General features: G+C 44.6%; 1 protein-coding gene across 1 annotated transcript in view; it reads left to right on the forward strand.

Annotated features, from left to right (window-relative positions):
* LOC311609018 (uncharacterized protein) overlaps positions 1-13,491 on the forward strand; it is a 51,399-nt gene extending 37,908 nt beyond the window's left edge. Inside the window, exons 4-5 of the mRNA XM_084801696.1 lie at positions 7,769-7,874; positions 12,739-13,491. Of these exons, the coding sequence (XP_084657822.1) occupies positions 7,769-7,874; positions 12,739-12,880 (248 nt within the window). The 3' untranslated portion in view covers positions 12,881-13,491. The remainder of the gene's footprint in view (positions 1-7,768; positions 7,875-12,738) is intronic.
* Positions 13,492-22,865: the final 9,374 nt, after the last annotated feature.

Raw genomic sequence — 22,865 nt, forward strand, 5'->3', positions numbered from 1 at the left:
AAGGATCAGGGAGGAGTTTAAGCAGAGAGTGATAACAGCAGCTGAGAACGTTAAGAACCTCATTTGGACAGCAGTGTGAGCAAGTCAGCCAGGACAAGACTGGCGTTAGCGAGGGCAGGCAGAGGCTAGCTGCAGCCATTGGGCAGAGGTAGTGAAAGTGGGAGGGAAGGAGTCATGTTGGGGCGCTGTGCTGGAGAAACCTTAGGTGGAGCTGGACACCTGGCTTAGGGGGTTAAAATGACAAACGTGTGGACAGCTAGTTAAGCGATATCATTCACAAGACAGTGGACACTGGCAAGGAACCACTTTGTGCATTAGGGACAGTCGATGGGGAGGCAGAACACCGTAGGCAAAGAAGTCCAGCTTAGCTCTTTTACCTCACTGTCCTTGCTTAGTTTTTTTGTTTTTTTGTTTTTTGTTTTTTTTTTTTTGCGACCTTAGGAAAAAGCCCACAGTGATCTCAGAGCAAATGATACTTGCAAATTGAAATCATGTTGAACTTTTATTGAAGAGTTCAACATATATACACAAATATATTCTGAATATGTAAATATATGTGCATTTATATATTTTGCATATGCAAATATGTATGTGTGTATATTCAGAATATATATGCATATGTATTTTTCTGAATATCTATATAGCTGGCTAGCTCTCTCTATATATCCTAATAAGTTGGGTATATATCACTAATAGGATTTTTGGTTTTTTGAGATCAAGTTGGGTAATGCTTTCATAATTAAATATATTCTATTCATCTTCTAAGAGCAATGATAATTCTATAAGGTCAGTTTGGGTGTTGAAGACTTCTACTTATAAATACACTATTGTTTTGATCTGTGTTCTTGTTGTAGAATATTTAAGTTGTTTCCAATCTCTTAAAAGATTTTTTATTTCCTTTTTGTTCCTGTGAATGTGTGTAGTTATATCTGCCACATGCAGCAGTGGGAACAGAGGGGGCATCAGATCCTCCTGGAGCTGGAGTTACAGGGGCTGAGAGCCACTGATGTGGGAGCTAGGGACTGACATCGGTCTTCTGGAAGAGTAACAAGTGTTCTTAAGCATTGAGTCACTCTTCTAATCAATATTTAACTGTTATAAAGACACTGCAATGAAGCAATTACAACTTAAACTTCCTAATTAACTGTTGACTTTTTCCACAGTGCAGTTTATTAGTTCAAACTTGGGCATGCTGTATTGTTAAAAGATGATTATGAAAAAAAAAAGTTTGTGTAGAAAGTGCTCTGAAAGAAATATACGTGTTTCCTTTCATTTAAAAGTATAAGGACATGTATACTGGAGGGAAATAATTCTAAAGAAAATTAGCATGGCTATTACAAAGGAAGTGTGGAAATTATCCGTGAGTTGAGTCCCTCCATTTTTACCAAGGACAGGGACTACATGCCTTAATGGGATTCCTTTGCTTTAATGACTGCTCAATGCCTCCCAAGGGAGCGTAAAAATGGTATCAGCTCTCTGGAATGATTTAGGGATTGATCAGCCTTGTAAATAAGGGCAACTGTAGTTAAGTCTACCTTCCTGTTTGACTACGTACCATGAATCTTTTGCATACACCGCTTAAATTTTTCCCTTAATTTAGACGCTGCTATTGGGGATAAGAAGTGTGTTATGGACTGTCTTGTTTTTGCAGATCATTACCCTCTTCTTTATAGTTCTACAGACCACAGGCTGTGCTAATGTCTGCCTTGTCCACTCTGTCCACCCTTGCCCAGCTTCCTAGAGCCAACCCTCCTTCTTTCCCAGCAAAGATGCTCTGCATTTCTCCTTTAAAAACAAGATTTATGCATTTATTTTTATGCATATGAGCATCTTGCCTACATGTACGGCAGCACCCCACATGAATGCCCATGGAGGATGAGAGGTTGTGAAGGTTCATCTAGAGATCACTGCGCCCCCCTCTCACCCCTGGGAGTTAGGGATGGTTGTGAGTCACCTGATGATGGTAGGAATCAAATCTAAGTCTTCTGGAAGAGGGGCCACTGTTCTTCACTGCTGAGCCACCTCTCCAGTCCCCTGTACTTTTCTTTTTTTAAAAAATATATTTTATTAATTTATTCATATTACATCTCAATTGTTATCCCATCCCTTGTATCCTCCCATTCCTCCCTCCCTCCCCTTTTCCCCTTACTCCCCTCCCCTATGACTGAGACTGAGGGGGAGGAGGTCCCCCTGTATATGCTCATAGGGTAGTGAGCCACCATGTGGTTGCTGGGAATTGAACTCAGGACCTCTGGAAGAGCAATCAGAGAGCTTAACCTCTGAGCCATCTCTCCAGCACCTCCCCCCCCCCTGTATTTTTCTTGCCTGGATAAAGTTAGACTTTGATACCAGCAGGAAAGGATAGAGGAGGCCAGTGCTGAAGGGATAATCTCTAGCCCACAAGAGAACACAGAGATTGTCCCAACCGTTAGGAAAGTTCCAACAGCTATGAACTCCAAGACGTCCTCACTAGATGTAGATGCATTTTAGCAGTCTCAACACTTTAATTGTAGACCAAGCTGGCCTAGAACTCACAGAGCTCTGCCTGCCTCTGCCTCCCTGACTGCTAATAAGTTATACTTTTATTTGAAGCAAAGCGATAATATATATTTTAGAGGGATTCACTGTAAAGATCAACACTGCATCATATGAGGGAGAGTGCTCAAGGGTCCCAGGCTTCAGCTCAGGGTTTCCTTAATACAGTCTAAAGGAAGGAGGGGCTGCTTAAAAAGGGCCAGAGCTTGGGTGGTTCTGTAATTTGATTTATGGATTAGGTCATACTTTGCCTACTGTGCATGTCCTTTCCCATAATGCATCTGATTTTAATTATATGCATGACCACTTATGCATAGGCATGAAAGGATAAACTGTGTCCTCACTAAAAAGATGAATAAAACACACAATTTGGTTTTGCTGTGCATGCACTCAAAACCACCTCAAGCCAGATTGGTCGTTTATATACCTGGATAAGAACAAAAGCAGTTAACAAAAGCTGCCTACGTTTGGTTGTGACTAGGGGTGGGGAGACTTACACTATTGCTCAAATGTGAGGTTTGTAACTGATGCAGGTGGGAGGCTGTGGTTCACCTCTTCCTTGGGGGGCTGTTGACCACCAGCTCACCAAGATAGGAGGAGCAGAGGATGAGATGTGGAGCCTGGAAGCCCATAAGCAGGACAGAGATGGAACATTCCGAGAACCACTTTAGGAGCTAGTTCAACTTTACTCAGGGAGAACAAAGGCTGTATATCCCTCAGGGAGTGGGTGGGGCCTTCCAGGATAGGTGTACATAATTGGCTGAAACCAGGCACTTTAAGGATGCTTGTTTTGCATTTGGCAGCATGCTCCTATCATATGAACAGGATCACAGTACCTAATTATCCTATAGAAACAGGGAGGGGAGAGCTAGCAGGGAGCTGTGTCAAGGGCCGTATATCAAATGTGCTTAGGGGCATCTTATGTCCAAAGACTCTCCAGATGGAGTCAGGCAGAGAGCTGGAGGCCCTGCTGGGGAGAGGGAGTCCTGCACCTAAGCCGAGCTCAGAGTGGCTATCTGGACTGGGAAGACTGCAACCTGGAACAGCAGGCTTCTTCCAACAGGAGGCTTACCAGGTTCTGAAGTTGCTGGTTTGGAGAGAGGTGCGTGCATAGTTCATGCAGGTGAAAGAATAAAGCCTTTAAGTGCCTTATTAAAAACAGGGAGGTTATGCATAAACCAAACCAAGTGGGCTCCCAGGCTGAAATATCTCCTCTGTTTGCCTGCTTCAAAATTTCAAAATGTCCCCTTAGGAGGGTCCTTACCTTCACCTCAATTAAAGGTCTGAGTTAGCAGATACGGACTTGCTTATCAATCAATATATATGCTTATTATAGCTTCTTCGGTTACACAGTTGTTTGAGTAGAGTTATTTTAGCTGTGGTGTGTTTTATTTGTTTATTTCTTGTTTTGCTTATTTTCTGTTCTCTTCTCTCTCTCTCTCTCTCTCTCTCTCTCTCTCTCTCTCTCTCTCTTTATCTGTTTGAGGCAGGGTTTCTCCATGTAGCCTTGGCTGTCCTGGACTCATTTTGTAGACCAGGCTGGTCTTGAACTCAGAGACCTGTTGGAGGATGGTATGATGTATTTTGATGCTAATTAATAAAAAGCCAGCCCACCTGGGCAGGGCAGAGGTGTGGCTAAGGTGAGAGAGAGAGAGAGAGAGAGAGAGAGAGAGAGAGAGAGAGAGAGAGAGAAATCCTGAGGAGAAGAAGAGGAAGAGGAAGAGGAGGAGGAGGAGGAGGAGGAAGGGGACCGCCAGGAGGAAGAAGGAGAAAGACTGGAGAAGGAGGAGAAGGCTGCCATGGGTTAGATGGAGGAGAAGCACATGGCTGGCGGGGATGGGGAATTCTTCCCAGATGAAGAGTATTAACAAGTATTTGGGATTATGGATGGGAACTAGCTTGATAGACGTTGGTGGAAACAGACGGCAGAGGACTGGGCTGCCTACTATGAGAAGTGGTTTAGAGGATTAATGTCTGCCCTGCCCCAAGTTAACTAAGGCTATTTTAAAATGTAACAAGTGTCTGTGTCTTGATTGATCGCTAGCCAGGCCTACTGATAATACAGATAATACAGATAATTTAAAAACAATAGAGATCTACCTGTCTCTGCCTCCCTGAGTGTTAGGATTACTGACGTGTGGCACTGTGCCTGGCCTTTTCTGTCCTCTTATTTGACTTTTTTTCCTATTATTTTAAACATAAATTAAAAAGAACACCTGAAGTTTTATTTAATTGCTATTTATGCTAGCTTATGCTAGTAAATGCTTACTTTGTCTTTGTTAATATATGCTATTTATATATTAAATATATCCTAAATATATAAAAATAGATGCTATTTCATCATCAAGTTTACACATGTTTTTATTCATTAAGTTTGTTCTTTCAACATTTCATACATATATATAATTCACTCTGATTATCCTCGTGCGTCCTCTCTTATCTGCCTCCCACTCCTATCAATTCCCACTTCTAGGTCCTTCTTTCACACACACGTCTTTTTGTTTTGTTTCATGGTCCACTGAGTTCAGCCAGTCCCACCTATGTGACCATGAGTTTGGAGCTATCAGTTGGAGCCTGGTGGGTTCACCGATGGGCATACAACAGAAGAAATAACTTCCCCACCCACCCGGAACCTGTCAGTAGCTAACAGGTCAGCAGGAAGCTGTAGGGTCCCGCAAGGCCTTTCTTCATCCATGTCTGACTGTTGCCAGGGACAGTCTTATACAGGCCTGGAGCAGGTGACCTCAGCTGTTATGAGTTCAGTTTGTGATTGCAAAGGCTGCCATGGCCCCTTCCCTGTCCTTCACTGTTCCTGAGCCGTTCCCCTACTTAGGGCCAAGAATTTAACTGTCACTTATGCTCAGCACCGTGGCATCCTTAACTCCCAGAATTTTGTCAGTTTGGCAAGTTTTGCTTCTGAGGTTGAGAGAATGGGTCAATCTGAGTTATCTCTTGATTTTTAAAAGATGTTTCTAAAATTGTGCTTTTAAGTATATTTGTAATGTTGCTTCCAGGTCTAGCCATTATTTTTTTTTAACGTGTGTCATTCGGCAACATTAAGCATTCATATTGTGAAACCAGTACTGACATCCGTCTCCAGAATGCTTCATCTAGGCAGGGCGTGGCAGCACGTGCCTTTAATCCCAGCACTCAGGAGGCAGAGGCAGGTGGATCGCTGTGAGTTCAAGGCCAGCCTGGGCTACAAAGGGAGTCCAGGGCAGCCAAGTCTACACAGAGAAACCCTGGCTCAGAAACAAAACAAAACAGAAACCAAAACCCAAAGTGCTTCATCTTTAATCTGAGTTTTTAAAGAAATCATGTAATCTGTTTTACTTGTGATTTTTTTTTTTTTGAGGGGCGGTATCTTCTCAGTGGTATCTATCTTGGGTATTGATCTGTTTCTTGGCTCTTTTTAGGTTGTATTTGTGTCTTAATCTTTCTCATTTCTGGTTAACATGGCTACGCTCTGATGTTTGTCTGTGCTGGTAGTTCCTTTGCCTCTAGCCTTGTGATCCCTATAATTCAAAATACCACCACGGCAGGCCTGGCGTCCCATAGCTCTCTTGCTGTGGTTGGGGCTGAGTAACCCACTGCCGTTGGCCTTTATGGAAGTAATTTTTCCCTCAGTACATTCTTTTATATTCATTTTGGCCTTTTTGACCTTCTGGCCTACAAACTTCTATCCCTGCTCTGTCTGTTTTCACCTGTTGTCTGAAATCCTACATTGCTAGGCTGCACACCAGCTGCAGGGGGCAGCACACCAGCTGCAGGGGGCAGCACACCAGCTGCAGGGGGCAGCACACCAGCTGCAGGGGGCTGCACACCAGCTGCAGGGGGCAGCACACCAGCTGCAGGGGGCAGCACACCAGCTGCAGGGGGCAGCATGGTAAAGTAGCAAGAACACTGGACCTGGCATGGAAGTCGTGTACTGCATGACTGAATGTGTGAGCTGTCACTGCTTTAGGATCAACTGTCTCATTAAAAAAAAAAAAAAATGAGAGGACTGGAACAATCACCAGGATAAAAAGTACAAATTTTCAGGGACAGGATGAAGTCCTGAATGAATGAGTCCATTAAATATGAGCATGGCTATGTCAAGGACCCAGTATCTCAGACCCATGAGAATGACGAGGCCTTCCCCTGGTCTAAGGATGGATGTTGACAGACTCTGTCAACCACAGGTTCATCCTCTAAGATGCCTGCATCTGGGACTGATCCCCCGCAGAGGACCCCTGCCCGGAGTAGTCAACCAGCCTCATCCAGCTGTATTTAATAGGAGAACTGCATGTCTGAGCTGCTGGTACAGCTCCGCCACAGCACACTGCACCCTTCTTATTGCTCCTGCTGCTGCTCCAGCCAAAGCCATGCAGGTCAGGGCACAAATGTGTGGCCTGTAGATGTGGCTCAGTTCGGAGCATCCGTAGAACATGTACGATGCCTTCCCAACTCTCCCCAGGCCCAGCACTGCATTAACCTGGGTGTGGGTCCAGCGGGATGGCTCAGTGTATAAAAAGCACTTGCTGCACAAACTTGGTGACCTGGGTTCGATCCTCAGATCCCAACGTGGAAGGAGAGTACAGACTCCTGGAAGTTGTCTTCTGACCACACATGTACCCATCCTCCCCTACATCATCATCATCATCACCATCATCATCACCACCACCATCATCATCATCACCATCATCATCATCACAATAAAAAAAATGATTAAAAAATATTGATCATGGTGGTCCAGGGCTGTAGCATTTGGGAGGTAGAGGCAGGAGGATTCAAGGTTATCCTTAGCTACTCTTGAGACCACAAAAAAAGCTCCTTGCCAAGTTTGTTAATTAACTTTTAGAAGAGCTAACATCTATCTATAGTATTTTTCAAAGGGCCAAATGGTAAGTCAAACATCACAAAAAGTCTAAGGTATTGCTATGACGCTATTGCTGCAGTAAAAGGCTCCTCGTATGTTAATGCACACCCTTCAGTGATATTCGGAAGCTCTGAGGCTGACTAACATGACTGCAAACACAGGTATGGTTCGCTTTATTTAATGGAGATGTGACCCTCAGTGGTGTTTGTTGAAGGGATGCTGTCAAAAGATGGCACAGTGTGGAAGTATTCAGGGCACAGTAACTCTCAGTCTATGATTTGAAAGATCATACGCAGTCCTAGGGCATCAGTGATGTGTGTAGCAGATTTATAATGGCTGCTGTGAGAACGTAAGTTCTGTTTTATTGTCCTGCAGGGGCATTATCTGCAAAAGTCAGCCTGACAGCGATACTTTCCTATGAAAAGAGAGACAACACCCAAAGGAGCTGCAATAGGAGCCCTGAGGAGTCAGATATTATCAGGTATCGGGCAGGCTTTGCTGCCATTTACAAAACCCTTCAAGTATGTCAGGCCAGGGGTCAGAGGTCATGGCTGAGGCAGAGCTGTGCTAAGCTATTTCAGAGTCGGCATGAAAATGGAAGGTGTGTGTGCACTGTATAATGCATCACGTGGTTTTGTGTATTTAAGAATGGCTATTGGCTCTATCATTGAGTTTGATTCCATTAAAGCCACAAAAGCAAATTCTTGTTTGTTTGGTTTTGGTTCTCAGCACAGGGTTTCTCTGTGTAGCCCTGGTTGGCTGAGACCCACTTTGTAGACCAGGCTGGCCTTGAACTCACAGAAACCCACCTGTCTCTGCTTCCCCCCAGTGCTGGGATTAAAGGTGTGTGCCACCACATCTGTGGAAGGCAAATTCTTAATAAATTATGTGGGGGGTGTGAGTTAAATATTTAAATGTGACATGATGTGAGTTAACTATTTTTAGTCTGCTTTAGAAAAGGAAAATTCTAAGTTTTTCAGCACAGGTCTTATAAACACATTTTAAAAACATGAAAACATACATAGGGTGGCTGTTATTTACTCTCAGAACCTTGGGTTCTACCAAAGCTCTGTATGGTACTAAATTGATTGTTACTCTATATTAAGACATAAATCCCCATGGTAGTGACACCCTTGCTAGATTGGCATGTGCCCTGTAAATGAAGCAGATACTAGGCCAATGAAACATTTACAAATGAGAGAGAAAAAACCCAAAATAAAACAAAGATTTTGCAGTGTTCTACTCCCCCTGATCCCCCCACCCGGGTTCTGCTTGTCTGTTACATATCCAACTGGGTTTCTCCCAGGATTTTCTTGTAGCTTTTTAAAAGAAATATTTTAATGTATATATTTATATTGTTACACATATATAAAAAGAACTACATATAGGAAAAAGAACCATGAAACAATCAGGAATTATATTAATGTTACATTCATAGTGTTTTGACTATTTTGTATTTGGCAACCTTGAAGAAAACATATTTCCTATCCTGATGAATCTAAAACGCTGAATGTAAATCAATATCTCTCATATCCCATCTCTATCAACTTAAAACATCTCTCTAGACCTAAAAACATCTTAAGCCCTAAACAACAAAGCTTAATTATAAAACTAAACTATCTGGTCTTCAACCCCATCAGAGGTTTGATAGGAATAAAATGAATTATCTGAGTAAACAGGAAGTGTAGGTTAGCAGCTTCCAAAGTGAAAAATATGACAGAGACAGTTTGCTGCCTCAATAGTCACCCAGCACTCTCTATAATGTTGGAGCATCATCTTCAGCCTTCTGGCCCAGTATATCTGACAGACATATTTGTGAGGCAGGAACTATTGAGGACTTGCTTACCCTGTCTTGGCAGAGTTTGGCTGTCAAGTCTGCCTGCATCCAAGGTTGCCTATTTTTAGGCAGAATTCTGTCTATAGACGAAAGGAGGACATTTTGCCCAATGGCTGGGTTGCCACATTTGAAGCCAGAGAGATGGAGAAGCTGTTAAGGACTGACTAGGTCTAGAACCAAACATTAACGCATTGCCTGAGGTGCTTTTCGAGAAAGGGTAGAATTAACGTTTGGCAGGAGTTCTGGTTTAGAAAGTGAAGCCCAGCCAGGCATGGTGGCGCCCATCTTTAATCTCAGCACTCAGGGAGGCAGAGGCAGGTGGGTCTCTGTGAGTTCAAGGCCAGCCTGCTCTACACAGCGAATCTAGGACAGTCAGGGCTGTTACACAGAGAAACCCTGTCTTGAAAAGCAAAACAAAACAGAAACCACAAAAGTAGAAAGTTAAGCTCTTTGCTTCAGAGACTTCAGAGCCACTGATATTTAGTTGTCCTTGGAGTGAGAGCTCAGTCAAACAGGCATCTCCTCTTTTTTTGGAGAAAATGTCAGTAGCTGCTGTCTAAATGTGGGCCACACAACACTGATGTTTAATACTAAATGCTAATGTTTTGGGCTTTACAGATAAATGTCACTTAGTGCATGATTTCCCTAAAATGAGCATGAACATGTCATGATGTTGAGGTGAAAACTAGAGTGTGTAGCTAAACTAGCAAAGACAGAAGGACGATGTCAAATATTTCCACTCAGTGACCAGATGGCACTTACTGGAGCCCCTCGGCATTTTGTGCTACTCACGTTCCGTTTACTATAGTCTGCGACCCCCAAATTTTTTTATGTCTAATTATACTGGTAGCCTGCCTTGATCAAAAATAGCACTCTAAACAGGTGATGGTGGTGCATACCTTCAATCCCAGCACTGGGGAGGTAGAGGCAGGTGAATCTCTGTGAGTTTGAGGCCAGACTGGTCTACAGAGTGAGTTAAGGGACAGTCAGGGTTACACAGTGAAACCCCATCTCAAAACAAAAACAAAAAACAAAACCCCAAAAAACCAAACCAAACAGCATTTTAAAACACCTTTTCCCCTTCTGAACAATGAAGGCAACTTCCTCTTCCACTCTGCCCTCTTCAGCTGATGCTATTCTATTTATACAAATTAGCATGCACTCTGAGGGCACACTTTGTGTTCCTTTAGCAGATTTTGGTGGCACTGAATCATCAAATGGCTACTGTGTGCCAGCCTTCCCTCCTTTCAAACCAACCAACCAACAGACAGAAAGTAGGTTCTGCCTCAAGGTTGTTTGTACAAGCAGTACAGGACACCAGCCTTTTGCAAACAGTATATACAGACAGTGTATATGTAGGAGTCACCGGTCCATCTGTCCTCACATCGGCAGACAGAGGCTTTTTCTGTGGCACCTGAGCTGAAGCTCCAGGCTTGGCTTTGGTTTGAGCCTTGGCCTTTGGTTGACAGAGCTTGTGACCTTTGTCCATGTAGCCACATCTGATTTACAAACTTGGGATGAGCAAAAGCTGATGGAGCTTGCAGTTGGGACTCTGGCCAACTTTGGTTGAACTTCTTTAGGCTTCACGAGCCGTGATGGCCTCAGCATGTGCTGCCTGCGGCCTTCACAATCTCTACCAGCCCACTCGGCCTCTTTTTGTGCTTCTTGGTAAAATGCATGTTCCTGAGGAATTTTGAGGTTGACCCTCTTAAGAGACTCATATCTTTGTGACCAAGGTGTTTTTGGTAACCAGGGCTAGTTGTGTGTGGCGTGGTTCTTGGACTTGGCCATGCCTTCAAGCTAACCCTTGGCTCCCCAAGTGCCTGGGATGGAAAGAAAGAGAAAGCCCTTCACTCTCTTGGAAATGTCATCTTCAAGGCCAACAGGCTTATGTCCACTCTGTTCTCTTACAAACTGAGATGGAACAGAATCATTGACAGTGGTTATTTCTTAAGGCGTAATGTATTAATTAAAGGTTATATTCTTTTGTCAGGGGCATCTGGTCAAATACCAAACAATATAATTTGAGGGAAGACATGGCAATATAGGGTTCTGATAAAATAATAAAAATGATAAAACTGGCCCCTCCTTTTTATAAAATCAGCCTACTGTGTTGCTACTTTAATTCAGAATTCTGATGACTGATAAATGTACTTATACACTATGCAAAATGTAACTCAAGTGTGGTGTAGATTTGTTCTGAAATGAATATATCGGTGAGAATGGTCATTAAACATTTAACTGCCAGGCGTGCATCCCAGCACTTGGGAGGCAGAAGCAGGTAGATCACTGTGAGTTCGAGGCTAGCCTGGTCTACGACCAAGGCTACACAGAGAAACTCTGTCTTGAAAAACCAAAAACCAAACCAAACCAAACCAAAACAAAAGAAAAAAAAACCCAAAAACCAAACAAACAAAATATTTAACTAAGAACAATTTTGCTGTTGTTTTTTTTTTTTAACTTAGAAAAACATGTCTATAGCATTTTAGAAGGTTTGGATTTCCTTAAAACATCTGTCTGGGGAAATTTGGGCCAATTTCTCTTTTATTTTCTCCTTGTGAAAAAAAAAATCCCACTAGTAAGCAAGTGCATTCAAAACTGTTTCATTGATCTTATAACTGTGTTTTATAAAAATATCCTTGAGTGTTTCCCTTTTGTCCCACAGACTGATTGCAGCTGTGGATGTTTCAATGGCACACCAAAGTGAAGTGGGCTGGGAAATTAGAGACAGCCATGCGTGCAGAGGGGTCCCCAGCCTATGTTTCCAGTGGCACAGGAGACACTGAGGGGTAGGGAGCAAGGGTCTGGCTTTGTCCATTTTTCTCTAACCCTGTGCCTTGGGAATATATTGTGAGAAGTGCAGACAGCTGGGATCCGATTTAAACCGACAGTGGAAGTTGGCGGTCATAAAATGCAGGTAAATATTTATTTTTGATTATTATTCAAATGCCTCAGAAATTCTTCACCCTCATTTAGACTCCAAGGGAGTGGCAGCCCAGCCTCATTCTGATCATAGCGGTCTCCTTCGTGCTAACGCTCCCCTCCTAGCCACGAGAGTGGACAGCTGTGGGGCCCCTCAGAGTAGGGACCCGCAGGTTCCCAGACAGAACGTGCTCTTATCCTCTGTGGCAAACCCAGTGTCTGCATTCCTTAGCTAGACTTTGGGGGCGGCGGTGGTGGATCAGACAGTCTGTATCCAGAAATGGGGAGTGGTTTTGAAAAGTGACCTCAACTCTTAGACTAAAAGACCCCAACATCCACACTCACTTTCCGCTTGTGGCACAGATGACTTTCTTCTCCGCGTCCCTCGTTCATCTGACTAGTGTTCAAAGTGCTTTTACTTCCCAGTCTCACTCATTAGAGACCTTAGTGTCTAAACGCACAGATGCCTCTGTCTACAGGCAGAATAAATGGGAACCAGGCAAGAGATGGCAGCCCTGTATCTCCGTGTATCAGATGCTGTTCTCTGTTCTGATCTTTCTAACCTCTACTTCTCTTTGTTTTCTAGCTCAGGATTTAGAGCCATGCTGTGTACGGCTTTGGCTGGGAGTCCTGTTAAAGTGGAACCAGCGATACCAGGATCTATGTCCATCCTGTGGGGCGATTATGAACACGGGATATGGACAACTGTGTTCGCTGTCCTCCTGTGAAACGCACGTGATACTCACTGATGGAGAATTGGGAAAACTGTTGTGAGATCAACGCTTCATGTGAACATCCCAGAATCATGTCACGGCGGCTGTTAACTTCCTTCTTTTATTGCAGTCAAATTTTCTCATGCCAGTATTGAAAAAAAATGTTACTAAGAATACTCTGCAAAGTGCTTAATACTCAAATAAACTGGGGCAACGGTGGAGTTAAATGAAGCTAAGTGGTTTTCTTAGTGGCAGCTGCCTAGAGCCTTTACCATGGAGTGTGCACTATAATTGTTCACAAAGGGGTCTGTCGTGTGCGGCATTTCCTAGCCATTTGACCACAGACTGCATTTTTTTTTAATGTCACAGTATACGTCTATTAATAGCTGCTAGTACAGAGTTCCAACAATTGCAGTGCAGGAACACTGAAAGTCTTTGTCAAATGCTTTGAAGGCTCTTGTCAAAAATACATGTATTACCCAGGCAGGAATGCAATTGACCACCATTATCCAAGAATAAGCTGGCTGAACTCGATGGCCTGGTCTCATTCGGCAAGACCTGAGAGCAACTTCCAGCTTCCTGTGTTCTCAGTGTGAACCCCTGTGCTGTCACTGCTATGCTCCTGTGGCGAATTTTGACCCCACTACTCCTCTTTCTGGCCCTGTAACTTGTGAACCTCACAGGGTTATGTGAGGTGGAGAGAGCTCAGAGGTGACACAGCCACAGTCACCCTCCCCCTGCTAAACTCCTCCAGCAAGACACTGTACGAAGCCCTGCCTACTGCAGACACTCTCCAATTTAAAAGGAAGAAAGTTTCTTTCCAACCTAACTGACACTAATCCTGACCTAAATCTTCTCATAGCTTTGTCACTGCTGAAAAATGTGACCGTAATAATCAAATGCAACTGCTAAATACAGGGCAGGGTGTGACTCAGTGATGGGGAATTTAAAAGTTTAAGGCTATAGTAGGATAACATTTTCTGGGCTCGTGTGTGTGTGTGTGTGTGTGTGTGTGTGTGTGTGTGTGTGTGTGTGTGAGAGAGAGAGAGAGAGAGAGAGAGAGAGAGAGAGAGAGACAGAGAGACAGAGAGACAGAGAGAGAGAGATCTGTGAGTGCACATGCAGGTGGAGGCCAGAAGTCAATGTCTTTCATCTTCTTGCGTTGCTCTTATCTTTTGAGATAGAGTTTCTCCGTGAACTCAGCACTCACGGATTGATTGACAAGCTCTGGGGAGAACCAACACCCATCTCTCTTGTGCTAGGATTACAGACCTGTTTGCACATGTCTCTGCTTTTGTCCACGGATACTGGGTCAGGACTCAGGTGCAGCAGGCCCTGTATGAACTGATCCATGTCCCCAGCCCTTCTGGACAGTTTTACAACATGGCTTAAATATTGTGGGTATCTTTTCAATTGTCAGTGAAGGTGGGAATCATTAACGGTGTTAGCATACTGCCCCAGTCTGCCTAGCAACCCATGATGTCATTGCCTACCTGCCACTACGCATGCCCTTGCCCAGGCGTATATAAAAGGACAAACCCACCTCATCCCTCTCTCTTACCCTCTTACTCCCAGCCTCTCTCCCGTTCCTCTCTTTCTCTCTGGGGCGCCCCTCCCACTTCCTGCTCTCCCATGCTCATATAATGAACTTCTCCATATCATATCTGTTGTGTGGTACATATTTCATATGTTATACTTCATATTTCAAACAGACCTTAAGTTACAGTGACAGGTCATCAGCGTGTAACCTGATGCAGGACACATAGCCAACTTCTGAATGAAAGGTCATTTGGTGTTGGGTTTCTTAAAAAATTAATTTACTTTTATATTATGTGCATTGTTGCAAGAGTGTCAGATCCCTTGGAACTAGAGTTGCAGATGGTAAGCTTCCATGTGGGTGCAGGGACTTGAACCCAGGTCCTTTGGAAGAGCAGACAGTGCTCTTAACCCCTGAGTCATCTCTCCAGCCCGTTGGGTGTTGGTTTTTAAAAGGACTTTCATGAGTCTTATCCAAACTTATTTTCCGCTTAAAGAATTTGCTTCATGGGGCTGGAGAGATGGCTCAGTGGTTAAGAGCACCGCCTGCTCTTCCAAAGGTCCTGAGTTCAATTCCCAGCAGCCACATGGTGGCTCACAACCATCTACAATGAGATCTGGTGCCCTCTTCTGGCCTGCAGGTGTATATGCAGACAGAACACTGTATACATAATAATAAATAAATCTTAAAAAAAAAAAAAAAAAGAATTTGCTTCACTTTACCTAAAGTGCACAGGGGCTCCCTCACTCGTGTCCTCTCGCTCCCCAGTTCCTTCTGTTACCATTACCCATAAGTGTTGGTATGCTTGTTACAATTCATGAGCCATGGTTGATATGCTATTCTTAGCTAAAACCCACAGTCTATAATTGGGAAGGGGAAGTGGACTCATGGAGTGGGAAAAGAAAAGGTAATGGAGGGAAAATATGATTCAAATTAGTTATACATGCATATAAAAATACCATAATGAAACTGATTGTGCTTAATTAATATATGCTAATAAAAATACCTAAAATCCATATTCTGCAAGAGGGTTTGCTCTTCTGTACAGCTTTATTGACCATGACTGATGCGAATGTTATTGTCAGCCATTGTAGTGTCATTTGGAATTCTTTCCCTCCGCCCAGTGCTCAGAACTTCAGCTATTCATCCCAGAGCTGGGATCCACTGATCTTCCTCTCCATAGTTTCCCTTTTCCATGATATCATAAAACTGATACAATATCAAGTTGATTTTGATCCTTATGACAGCACTTATAGCTAGACAAGTTTTATTGACTTCTTGACATTGGAGATAAATGCAGTGGGCTGAAATGATGTGCCTGTCCTGCAGAAGAAAAGTGCCCTAAGCCGGGATCTAGGTAGACACTAGCTAACATTGTGAACACCTGCCAATCTCAGAAAGGGGCTAATTGCTGAGGACACCCGTGATTAGTTCACAAGGAGCCGTCTGGCCCTGGCCCTGCACTTTCTGATGGTAGCTAGGAGGAAGGCTGTGCATGTTCAGAGGATGAGATGGTCCAGGGATGACCGCAGAGATGAGGGGTTAGTGCTGTGTAATTAACTCCCTGCCTGACTCAAAGGGCTCTACTGAGTCACCCTATCTGTCCTCTCTGCTGCTATTTATGGGCTTCCCAGTTGCTGACATTTTGGTCACACAACCCGCCTTGCCTGAAGCAGCGTCGCTCACGGGGAGGCGAGAATAAATAGGGTGACAGGTGGCATGGAAGAGTCTCTTTTAGGAATATTTAGTAGCTGGTTCTTTTTTTTTTTTTAAACCCCCGCATGCTTATAATACAAGTGTCCTAAAAGAAGATCCTAGATCCTTTTAGTAGAGAGCCTTCAGAATGCTAAGACTTCCTGGGAGTGCCGCGAGGCTCAGACTCTCCTCAGAATTAGCGAAGCTGTGGAGATAAGCTTTGGAAATGAGGGGGCTAATGCAAAATAGGAGCGACCTATTTACCATTGGAAATGGGATAACAGCAGCCTCCCCAGAAACCATGTGCCTCTGAGTCCCTTTATCATCAGAAAGCAATACGAGCAAGCCTCTCGGACGCCAAGGGAAGTAGTAACTATTGCTCAAGTAAACGGCATGATTCAAGAAGGATGAATAGAGGTGTGGGTAGGGCCGAGAGAAACACGAGAAAACATCCTAGAGCTAGCAATCGTGGGAGCCAGTGCCGAGCTCAGGGCTGCAGAGGTGAGGAGCTGGAGGCCGGAGAGGACTGTTAAGAGAAGGCTGCTTGGGCTGGAGAGATGGTTCAGAGGTTAAGCACACTGACTGCTCTTCTGGAGGTCCTGAGTTCAAGTCCCTGCAACCACATGGTGGCTCACAACCACCTATAATGTGATCTGGACTGTTGTACATGCAGACAGAACACTGTAATCATAATAATAAATAATAAATCTTAAAAAAAAGAAAGCTGCTTGGTCACTGGTCCTCCACAGGGAGGGAGTGGAGGGTGATAACACCCCACTTTCTCTTTTCTTTCACTTTCTCATTTATGGCTGAAGCTTCCAATGGATCAAATTCCAAATAAGACAGAGACCAAGGAAATGCACATGCTCTGATCCATTAAGGTCAGTGCCTTAGACAACAGGGCCAGCATGGTAGTGAGGCGCTCTTGAGGGCTGCACAACAAATATCTCCAATGCTAGGGAAAAGGATTGTGTTGCTACATTAGCCTTAGGTGTTGCTGGAAGATTTTGTCAGTCTTTCTTAAACCTATACTACTATTAAAATGATTGTTCATGAGATAATTAAGTATTATGATGAAACATGTTGGACACACAGCTTTAAATTCATACCTTGGTGAACACTTGGAGGTGCCTTCTTATGGCGCACCCTCTTCAGTCTCTTGTTGAAAATTATTCCCAGGAGGCAAGGCAAAGGTGGCCCATGTGAAAGTTGAGCGCATAGGCACACAGCCTAATGACAGGGATGTGTCCTTAGACCTCGCTATTGTGTAAACATCACAGAATATACTCAAACTAAGACAGCTTCAGTGTTACCAGGCGATATAGTCTTATGAGACCACTGGTGTGTGTGTGTGTGTGTGTGTGTTCTGTCATTGATTGAATCCATTAGGCAGTGTGCGCCTGAATCCAAGAGAAAGGTTAAACCTTGTAGCTTGGCTTGCTTTCCTTTAGAAGACTTTTTAAATTTTGGAGGCTGAGCAGGGTATGTTGCTAGTCTCACAGGCCTTGACACGGATGGACCCTCTGGTACATAGGTAACTATGATTAAAGTTGCCTTGGTTACTTTTCAGGACTCGAATGCTGCATTTGTTGAAACCACGAACTTTGTTAGCATTTGTACAGGTGTCTGACAGGTGACTTTTTGATGTTAGAAGGCCCAAAGCTCCACGCTCACATCATGCCACGAAATTTCATTTGTGTGCTCAGATTGCTAATTTGCCTCCCTCCAATCACCTTTCCCTGTGCCTTAAGCCACCTTGCTTCTTCATCCTAGGGAGCTTAAATGTCGTCCTCTGGAAGATGGACGAGTCTTGCCCTTCCACTGGGCATTGGGCTGCATTGAACAAACCTTCCTTTTTGTGTTGTGAAACTTGTCGTTTTGGCGATTGGCACACAACATGGCACACAAACCTGTACGAATTTGGTAAGAACTGTATGAGGAAGCCGGGTGTGGTGGCCCACCCCTTTAATCCCAGCACTCAGGAGGCAGAGACAGGCAGGTAGCTGTGAATTTGAGGCCAGCCTGGTCTACAAAGTGAGTCCAGGACAACCAAGGCTACACAGAGAAACCCTGTCTTGAAAAACAATAAACAAAACAACAACAACAAAAAACCTGGGGGGGGGGGAAGATCTGTATGTGGAAAGCATAGTAAAAACAAAACAAACAAAAAAACATTGAATACCAGACTAGAGAGATGGGTCAGTGATTAAGAGCACTTGCTGTTGCTCCAGAAAACCCAGAACTGGTTCCCAGTGCCCATATGATGCCTCACAATCATTTTAAATTCTAGGCTCAGGGGATCCAAATGCCCTCTTCTGGCCTCTGTGGGCACTGCACGCACAAGGTGCACATACAAACACGCAGGCAAAGACACTGATATAGCCAAAATAAAAATTAATATTTAGAAAAGCATCAATTAATTGAACTAATAGAGAAAGGGTTCCACAGTTTACTTAGCTTTATCTTATGTCTGTTCATTAATTCGTTCGGCAAACACACCGAGCCTCTGCCTGGCGACTGTGAAAGGGTCTGCAACATTCTCGCTTTTCCTAGGAACCCAGGCCTGCTTTCCACCGGCTGCCACGATGACAGGATGTACAACAGGTAGGAGTAAAAGTTTCTCTGGAGAAGTGACAGGCGACCAGACACATGAAAGAAATGAAGGAAGACAGGAGCATCCAAGGATGGGGGCAAGAGCTGTGAAATGACTTGCTCTGAGCCCCTGAGGTTTCTTTGAAGAACAACAAGAAAAGAGCCTCAGGGTTGCCCAGAGAGCTGATTAAATCTTATTCTCACAGGGACTGGAGGCCTGCTGCAAGAAATGCGGACTTTGTTTTGATGGTAATTTTTTCTGGAGAGAGAGAGAGAGAGAGAGAGAGAGAGAGAGAGAGAGAGAGAGAGAGAGAGAGAGAGAGAGAGAGATCACGGCAGTTCTACCAGCTAAAAAGAGTTTAGTTTTTGGTATCTGACAGCATGCCTCAAAATCACTCAGGAGATTTATTTAAAAGGCAGATTTTACAATCTCCTACTCAGAAAATCCTTAGTCTGCAAGGCCTAGGAATCTACATTTTGGATTGAGCCGGAGGGTGACCATTTAAATAGTTAGCACCACCCCCTAGTGGTGCTTATTTGAAATTGCAGACAAAGCAAAATAGTTTTATGTTGAGTTTTCACATATGTATATTTTATGTATAAAAATAACAATACATCACATCTATGAGACTGCTGTCTAAGTAAAGCTAGCTTTAAGGGGTGGGACCCCCTCACGACCAGTGATTATCTGGAGCCAGCGCTCAGAATTATTAACATGAAAATATGAACTTGGTAAATAGTAATTAATTGGTTATCGTGATGTTAGAGAACAGTATTAGCTTTGAAATCACAGCCCAGTTGATTATTAGGGTGCTATGAAATGACTGTAATTGCAAGTGTGTAGGCGAGATCGAAAGATACTGGCTGTTCCTAAACGTCATATAAAGTCCACACGGACTGCTGCAGCTCAGCTCAACAAACAAACAAACAAACAAACACCCCAAAACCACCACCACCACCACGACAGAAGAGCAGCTTAGCCGCCACCCCCCAGGGGTGTACATTTCCCTACACCAGCTCCCCGCTCCTGCAACTGTTCTGCTGACCCTGGAGCTTGGGCACCTTCCTCCGTGGGATCTGCAGTCGTAGCCAGGCTCAGCCCAGTCTTGAAAGGCCTGGCCACCAAAGGGGAGCTAGGGGTGGAGCTCTATACAGGAGTACCTACTGTTTCTACAATCTGGTGTGCTTGAAGATACCTCTGGCCTCACACTTGGCTTCTTGGTTTGCTTGCTCTCTGACTCTCCTAACGGTCTCCTCCCTCACACGCCAACTCCACCCTTTCCCTCCTCCAGCACAGACCCGCTTTCAAATTTGAAGATTATCTAGTCCAAATCGCTTTCATCGCGGATGAGGAAGCAGCTGTCGGAAAATTGCTGAGGTTCCACCACCTGGCAGCTGTCTCTCTGGAGCTGATGCCCAGGACAGCTTGGAAGGGACCGATAGGACCCTCAGACCAACTTCTGCTCTGAGGCCAGCTTTCAGCATCTGTTTGTTCTCCGTCCTTCCTCCATACGGGCGCCCCACCCCCTTCCCATCCCTGGTGTGTGTGTGTGTGTGTTGTTTTATTTTTATTTCTTTAAATCTTTTTCCCCGTCTCATCTTGGCTAGCTGTTAATACACTCAAGACTGAGAGAATCAGGCTTTATCATTTTAAGATAAACCCAAATGAAACCTCAGCCATCAGATCCTCACTAAATTATACAGTGTTTATTTGTGTTACCTCCTTGACTTGTTTTTGTGGGTTAAGCTTCTCAAAAGGTTAAAAAAAAAAGGCTTATTTGTTGCAATCCAAAGGGAAGGAGGAAGTGGATAACAAAAGGAAAGGCGAGCCGAAGGATCGCATAACTAACGAAGGCAATACGAAATGCAAATCTGGACATGCCCGCATGTATTTTTCCATTTGGAAACACACCCGGGTCGCAACTGGTGCGTTTACTTACTGTTTCCAAAACTCTCCTGCCCTTGGGGGCAACTGGTCTGCAAGAGACACCAGCCTGCCCTCTAGTGGTGGCTGAGGCCCCCGCGTGCGCGCGGAGCTTGGCTGTTCTCGGAGATGCTCAGGAGAGACTCTGAGCGAGAATGCGAGCAACTCTCCTGGAAATGCAGTAGATGGAGACACACACTGAGAAACTTAACTGTTCAGTACTCAGAACTGTCGAAGATAAGATTTGAATTTAATGTACGCGATGCTTCATGTGTCCTGCCTGTTTTTAATTTGTAAAGAACAAAAACAAAGAACTAACCTAGGCCTATTTAAGGTACAAACAATAAATCTGCTGGCCTTTCACACTATTAATTTATGCAGAGCTTTAGCATAGGAGGAGACAGGGCTACAGAAGTTAGGGAGGCCCAGACCGCATTCTTTAAAACTACAGGGTAGGAAGGAACACATACTTGCACATAGTTAAAATACATGGCAAGGTGCAACCAGAGAGGGGAAGTGGACGCCTACATTTCATTTAATATTTATCACAAAGGCCTTTTTAAAAATTGTAAGTGCATTATTTATATTCCGTTTTCTGGGTAGAATTCTGTAACAACGGGTTTCCGTGGCTGCTTGCAGCAAAGACCTTTCTACACAAGAGGAAAGGGGTTCGGAAAAGCCAGGTCATTTGCCCTAGCGAAGCAGCAAAGACATGTCATCCCGGGCATTCAAATGCAGCTTTCTGGTTTTGCCGTCACTTCGGCGAACTTTGACAGAGCCGTACTGTACTGAGAGTCCACGGGGTACCAGTTTTGTGCTGGGGGCGCCAAGCCGAAGATGCCGTTACTGGCCTAGGGTTCGTGTCCTGCAGGGAACTAGACTATGAATAATCAGTTGCGCTCTATTGTGATAGCTGCAGCAGTGGACATATGCAGAGTTTGCCTCAGAAGCCCAGCAGCAGAGCCCACCTCCGTACATAAATTGCCAGGCCTCCTGTCACGTGACCCTGATACTCGACTGTGATTGGACAACTTGGCCTAAGGCAGTTGTTATTTAAATGAACAGATCTGCCCAGGAGGGAAGGCTACTCACAGATCCGACCAGATGTGTCGTAGACAGCGGCCAACAAGAGAAACTCAGGAAACCCCAGAAACTAAGTAGAAAGCAAGCAAGCTGGTGTGTTGGTGCATACATGGTATCCCAGCACTTGGGGGACAGACACAGGAGTTCAAGGTCATTCCCAGCTACATAGAGCACTGGAGATCAGTGATGGGCTACAAGAGACGCCATAGCAAAAACAAAAAGCAAAAACAAAGTGGAAAAAAAAAAAGAATTAATCTAGGGGGGAAAAAGTGGAGGGAGCAGTTAAGCTGGTAGAGAGGAAGGCAGAGGTTAAAGAGTGTGGACTGAGGGTGTGGCACTCACTCAAAGCTGCTGTCACTTCCTTATGGCTGGGTGCTACTGAGCAGGAGTCTAACTGCCCAGGTGGACCCTGTGCTTCCTCGTTGCTGCCCATCCTCACAGTGTGAGAACCAAAGTTAAATGCTTGGAGGCGGTTTATGTTTTCGCTCTGTTAAACACATTTGTTTGACCCATTGCGGCAGCATCGGATGCCCTTGATCACCTACGGGCAGCAGGTACGCGGGCGGGCAGGAAATCCAACCAAGGGCAGGATGTACACTCACCCTTGATTGGATGTGGGGAGGAAATACGTCACGGTATACGCTTGCCTCTGATTGGACCGGGTGGGAAATACGGTAGCCGAGTGGGGTTGCTTTTATAAGCGTCCGTGAGGCGTGACTCGTGGCCACTCTCCGAAAAGCTGCGCTGGACCTGGCCAGAGCCCTTCCACCTGGCTGGTAATTAAAGCTTGCTTCCGATTTGGCTTTAAATAGTGGTAGTGATCTTATTCTCGGACCTCGTCTGAGACCATGTGAGCTTCACTCTGATCCTTACCTGACCTGAGATGGCCTCACTGGGAGGAAGGGCTCCAGCAGCATTAGAGGCGTCGTCAGGAGTTTGTCTGGAAGTCAGGGGCATAGAAGGGGTTCCAGGAAGTAGTTCCACGGTCCTTCCAATTCTGAGTATGAACAGTGCCTAAACTTTAGCGTCAGACTCTCCTCTCAGAAGAGTGAGCAGAAATTCTGTCTTCGATACTGGCTAAGAGTAATGGGCAAGGGGGCCTTTCTTTCCTCCGAGGTTTCCAGTCTGAAGCTCTGTGGCTCTGAGCATCTGGTGCGACCTTCGGGTGT

This window comes from Acomys minous (assembly GCF_964271855.1).
Source record: "Acomys minous genome assembly, chromosome: 11".
Taxonomy (NCBI): Eukaryota; Metazoa; Chordata; class Mammalia; order Rodentia; family Muridae; genus Acomys; species Acomys minous.